Source organism: Nelumbo lutea, chromosome 7, assembly GCF_056320005.1.
Source record: "Nelumbo lutea isolate HS-2025 chromosome 7, American lotus-T2T, whole genome shotgun sequence".
Lineage (NCBI taxonomy): Eukaryota > Viridiplantae > Streptophyta > Magnoliopsida > Proteales > Nelumbonaceae > Nelumbo > Nelumbo lutea.
This window is the reverse complement of record NC_142690.1, coordinates 5,323,510-5,329,305: the sequence shown is the minus strand read 5'-3', so window position 1 is coordinate 5,329,305 and position 5,796 is coordinate 5,323,510. Positions and strand designations below refer to the sequence as shown.

Below are 5,796 nucleotides of genomic sequence, written 5' to 3'. Positions count from 1 at the left end.
GAGAATCTCCAAACCTGCAAAGCAAGAAAGCTTTAGTAGAAGAGATTGGATCAAACCAAGCATATTGCATGGATGATGACGATAATGAACAACTAAAATAAATAAAGTGATCTACGATTATAGTCCAAAAGAAGGATTTTGTTTTCTATCTTTTTCTAATTTATTTATTCTTCTTTCTTCAAAAGTTAATTTGTTATAAGGTCAAAATTATTTGCTTTAATTTTTTTTCCTTTCTCCTTAATGGGTTCTATATATATATATATATATATATATATATATATATTTCTGAGTATTTATATCAATATCCCATCATATTTTGTGGGCGGAATTCAAATTTCCATATGAATATATGGTTTCTCTTGAGATGATAAATTTGGGTAGCTTTTAAAACTTTGAAAAGAGACTTGTGATTCGAGCCATGGGAGACAAAGTTGTCCCCTTGTGTTGGAATGTGAATAGAAAGGCAGAGGATAAAAAATTGTTTTTTTTTTTTTAATGGGGAATGCTTGTTCTCCTTGGCAAGCCCACGGCAATACATGTAATTTATAAATCTAATAAATAATTGGGGAGAAGAAGAAAAGATAGAGAGGAGAGAGAAGGGTCTTGGGATTTTAAGCAGAGAGAGAGAGAGAGGACTAACTCATCAACTGCTAGGAAGTGGAGACAATCAATTTTCGGTTGTCAGCATGTGACCAATCCTCTTGTGATCCCTACTAATTCCTTCTAATCCCCTGCTTCCCTTATTAAAGAAATGTCAACAGGATCCTGTAGTCTGATTCGTGGGTCGGAGTTGCAGTCTTGCAGAGTCATAAAAAATAACAACAATGGTGGAAATTAAGCTCCCACCTTTAAGACATTTAATTATTAATAATGCACGTATGCATGCATTCTCTCTTCATCAAAAGAGATATTAAACCTTTCATTAGGAAGCTAAGAGCATATTTTGATGATACAGAGAATACAATCACAACTCCAACTCCAAATATTTGAGTAAAGGGGGCCAAGAACAAATTAAGTACTACAAAGGAACAGTTGTAACGGCTGAAGTGAAGAGTGACTCCACACTTGACTTCATCAAGTCTCTCTCTCTCTCTCTGGTACAGATGATTTGTTGTTAGAAACAGCAGTAACCATGGACACTTTTCTTGCTTTTCTTCTCTAACTTGATATATTTTGATGTTGATGCAGAAAACATAGTGGGCATTAGGGTTTATATTATCACTCCAATGTTATCAAGGAAAAACGCCTAAAGATAATAATGACCTCTTGTCATCATAATTATCATCGTATTCATCATTAATACTGACTCGTCTCTGTGTAAATATAACAATTAAAGACGGTCATACTTCCCCGTTCCCACGTTAAGTTTGAAAGTGAAAATCCAAGGTGCCAAATAAAGAGAAAAGGTAGAGAGAGAGAAGATCATGAGGAGCTAGATCAGTCAAATGTCTATCGAAATGTCATTTCAAACTACAATACATCCATGAATAGGGTCCATCAGTAGGTTGTGTATGTACCGTAGGGAGGCATCAGTATGTGTCGCAAATAAGCCCAACCAATAGGACTAAGGACTTTGGCTCCCACTATTGCTGACCTCTTCCCAATCTCTCTCTCAGTCACTCTCTCTGTAATCTATCTATCCATACGTTTCAGTAAAGCTGCCAGCAAATCCATACCGTCCCGTCCAACCTTACGAACATCGATCTTATATTATTGGTAGTTTGGTACTACTGGTATTATTGCTCCTTCTTTTCTTGTGTTTATATTTATTATATATTAGAACTCTCTCTCTCTCTCCTTCTATTACAAGCTAATCATTTGATTTGAATTTCCAAGCGTAGTGAATCTCACACGGTATATGTTCCATCCATCAACGAAAACATCTCTCCAGTCTCCACTACCCAAAGTAAAGGGTATGGCATCATATGCACTCAAAAAGCTGATGTATTTGCAGGTTGAAAAGCCTATTCCAACTACATTTCGAACCCAATATCCTCAACTGTCTTTCTTATCCAGGGAGCTTATATCCTTACTTCCTTCTACATCACTATTTGTAGATTTCATGGACTAGTGGTAGAGAAGACTGAAGAAAGAGCAAAACAACCTTATAGGGATTTCCTTTTCAGAATAATAATAAAAAAAAATCTTGCAGCTGAGACAAAAGTTTGATCAGAACATGAATCCAAATGGGTATATATATATATATATATTCCATGCAATGTACCATTGACCCTAAAAGTGGAAGAGACTTTGATTATTTTGAGTCATTCACTGGATATCGTTTAGCTTTGTTGGAAACATGGGTATTTGCACACTGTAGCGCTGTACATTTGTTTTGACGCATGCATGTGTAACACATGAGAAAGACAACTCTTAGGTATTGATATCCTAACTAAATCAGGAGATAGTGATTTATAAAGGGACCTTCAAAACTTCTTTTCCCTTTCTATGGGCTGAAGTGCTGCTGGATTTCAATCCTCAATGCCTCAGATTTTTTTTTCTATTTTTCAATGATGAGAGCAGCGTATATGAATTAGTAACTGATCATCCATTAGAACTCCTTCCTTCATCAAAGCTAGCTAGCTAGGAGAGATTAATTAAAAAGAAGAAATGGGTGAATTAAATAATAAAAACCATTAGCATTACCTGATGAAACAAAAATGGATTTACAGAAACTGGGTCTAGCATTGATATCGATGTATTTTTCTATATGGGTTCCTACAATACTAAGATCAAAAGAAAGAAAGAAAGAAAAAACAGCTCTCAGAAGTAAATTCAACGTTCAATGTTTTGCTGCTTCTTACTCAGAGAGCCAAAATTGTAAGCTGGGTACCAGCTCATAAGAAGAGTCACTATTCACTGATCCAAAGGACCATGGATATGATCCGTATCATCACTGCGAGGTCTCGTCATCTTGTTCGATTTCAGACGCAGGTTCTTCTTCTTCTTCAAAGCAGTCAATGCCATAAGCAGCGTGGCCATGTCCAAAAGCTTTGATATGGTCCTTGAGAGACCTCTTGTGCTTGAAATCAGACCCACAGATGCAGTACCACAGTTTCCCACAGTTCTTCTCGTGGGTTCTCCAGTCACCTCTCACGGCGAAGGCCTTGCCGCATTTCCTGCACATGAAGGGCTTGATTCCATGCTTTCTCTTGTAATGGGTCTGCAGAGTTCTGAAATCCTTGAGTGGTTTGGCTCTTGGGTGATCGATGTTGTTCCTACAGCCTGGTGCACAGCAATAGCAAGGCAACCTCAGCATGGCTGTTGGTTGGGTGCCCCTCAGAGACTCCGGCCCTTTTCTATACTGAGATCCATGCCCCCACATATGCATCTGCAAAACCAAAGAAACATACCGGAGAGAGTAAGTACTTCCACCAAAAGGGGTTAGAACCAGAAGCTACAAATTGTGCATCCACCATTGCTCAGTTTTCCAGATATTAAACTGCACAAAAATGTGATCTAATGTATTAAAGTGGAACTTTCTGCTCCAAAACATGTGGTTTGTTCAATTCACAATGGTGATCTGAAACAAGATTCATATTCTAGATCTCTCTCTCTGAGCTCCTGTTAAGACCGAAAGCGTATTCTTAATCAAGAAACAGATGATAATTGGAAAACCCTGGATATAAATTGTGTATTCGCTAGCTTGAAATATTGTGTGAAATTTTCCCACCATAATACCCACAACAATAAATTAAAGAAGAAAAAGGGAGATATGAATTCGTGGTTAAACATGGAAATAAATTCTGAAGCAGGTGTAAGTTGGTGCAGGATCAATAACAGTGGATACCATATTCCGTTGTTTGGGTTTTTTCGTGCATGTGGGGATTGGTTTGTTTCAGAGAGCGGAGTGTTCAGGTTGAAAAGTTGTGTTCTTTGACGAAGATCATCTGAACCCTGGAAGAAACTGGAACATTTTTTCAGTTTTGCACGCGTGCCAATGTGTTGAGGAGAACACAAACTTCAAAGTACCAAAAGCATAAGGAACATGCTTGTGTTGTTCAATCACATAAAGAAAGGCACTGATCTGAGTCTCAGTTGGACCGATGGTCATATCTTCAAATCCCAAAACCAATAAACCATGCAAATGCAAACAAAAACTGAAAGCATGTATGACTATATAAATACGCATAATTTTAAGAAGAAGAAGAAGAAGATCAACTCAGACCCATATGACTAATATACTATCTTCATGTTGATCAAGCTTAAAGAAAGTGAAAGATTAGAATCCAAGTGGAAGCAAAGAAAAGAGATGATGGGTTTTTCTATTTCATCTTTTCTTCAAAATTAAAAAGAAAAAGCTCAAAGAAGAGGAAAGGAATCATGGTTCATGTTAAGAAACATACCTGCATGTTGTTGTATCTATTGAAGGTCTTGCAGCAAACAGGACAAGCGAACTGTGTAGGACCAATGAGAATCTGAGAAGGGGTAGGGATCCAATATTGGCCCTTATTGAGTCTGTTCGTTGTATAGCCTGAAGCAACAGTAACGCCTTCCGTCTCTGTTTTTTCTGTAGATGAAGAGACCGAAGAGATCAGATCAGCAGCACTCGGACTGGGGAGCCCGATATGTAGGGCAACAGTTACAGTTTCGTCGTCGGCAATACTAGAGAAGCTCTCATCTTTAGCCTTGTTCTTGTCCTCATCCATGGCACTGCAGGAGGCCCCTTGTTCTTCATGTCTGGTCGGGCTCAAGCTAAGGAGGGGAAGAGCTTCTCTGAGGGGAGGAGAGGGAGGAGGAGACTGATAGTGAACCAAAGAGTTCTTTCTGTCGGTGCTGCTGCTGATATTATTTTGATAGTAGTTGTATGCGTAAGGAGTATAAGATGGGTTGGAGGAAGAGGAGGTGGAAGAAGAAAAATGGTGATGAAGAGATCTGTAGTTGAACCATCCATTGAAGAAATTAGAGTAGGGGTCTGTCATGATGAAAAGTGAGAGGGGAGAATGGATGGTTGGGTGGATGGGAGGGTATTATAGAGAGAGAGAGAGAGAGAGAGAGAGAGAGAGAGAGAGAGTAAACCCAAAAGAAAAATAAAGATAACTCAAAAGTGGAAGGTAAATAAAACCAAATCAAAAGAAGCAAATGGGTGGACAGTTCAAAAAATCAATACTAATAATAATAAGGTAGACCCAATAAAAGAAAAGGAGAGAGAAATCACCTCTTGCTACGGAGAGAGAGAGAGGCAAGAGAGGATGGGGATAGTGGGATAGAATGAGATAATCTTGGGACTTGAAAGAACAAACTCCTTGTTGGGTAGTGTGTGAAAAGGGAAAAAATGCACACAGCAACCCAAGAAGAGAAATAAAATTAAATATATAAAAATGAAAGAAAAAACTCAGAAAAAAAAAGAGAATGACAAGGTCAGAGGTTAGGGTTGGAGTTGTCTCCCATCCCACACGAGTGTCTTATGTGCCTGAGGCTGAGAGAGAGAGCCTCGGTACAACCCGAACAATACGTATAAGAGAAAATTAAACTTTTTTTTTTCTCTTGCTCGGGAAGCAAGTAGTTTAGTTTCACTCAGTGCCGGCATTTGCTTCGGTGGACGCGCTTTGGTCGGCTCGGCTCAGTACGAGCTGAGAGACTGTCCCAATCCTCCTCTCATCTTCCTTGTCTTATATACTTGACCCTGTTCATACATACATACATACTCGCATGCACGCCCAGAATCCACTGGTCCTCCCATCACCCACACTTCACCTTTTGCCTATTGAATTCAATTCAGCTATTATCACTCCCAGTCTACAACTCCTCAACCTCCACTTCACAGTTGTTGTGCATGTAGTATTACGTTTCTCT

General features: G+C 38.8%; 1 protein-coding gene across 1 annotated transcript; it reads right to left on the bottom strand.

Annotated features, from left to right (window-relative positions):
• Nucleotides 1-2,619: 2,619 nt before the first annotated feature.
• LOC148844790 (zinc finger protein WIP2-like) lies at nt 2,620-4,994 on the bottom strand. The gene is made up of 2 exons (XM_088955215.1): nt 4,347-4,994; nt 2,620-3,331 (listed from the first exon to the last, which is right to left on the bottom strand). Exons 1-2 carry the CDS (start codon nt 4,920-4,922, stop codon nt 2,894-2,896), a joined length of 1,014 nt encoding a protein of 337 aa, XP_088811341.1. The 5' UTR covers nt 4,923-4,994; the 3' UTR covers nt 2,620-2,893.
• Nucleotides 4,995-5,796: the final 802 nt, after the last annotated feature.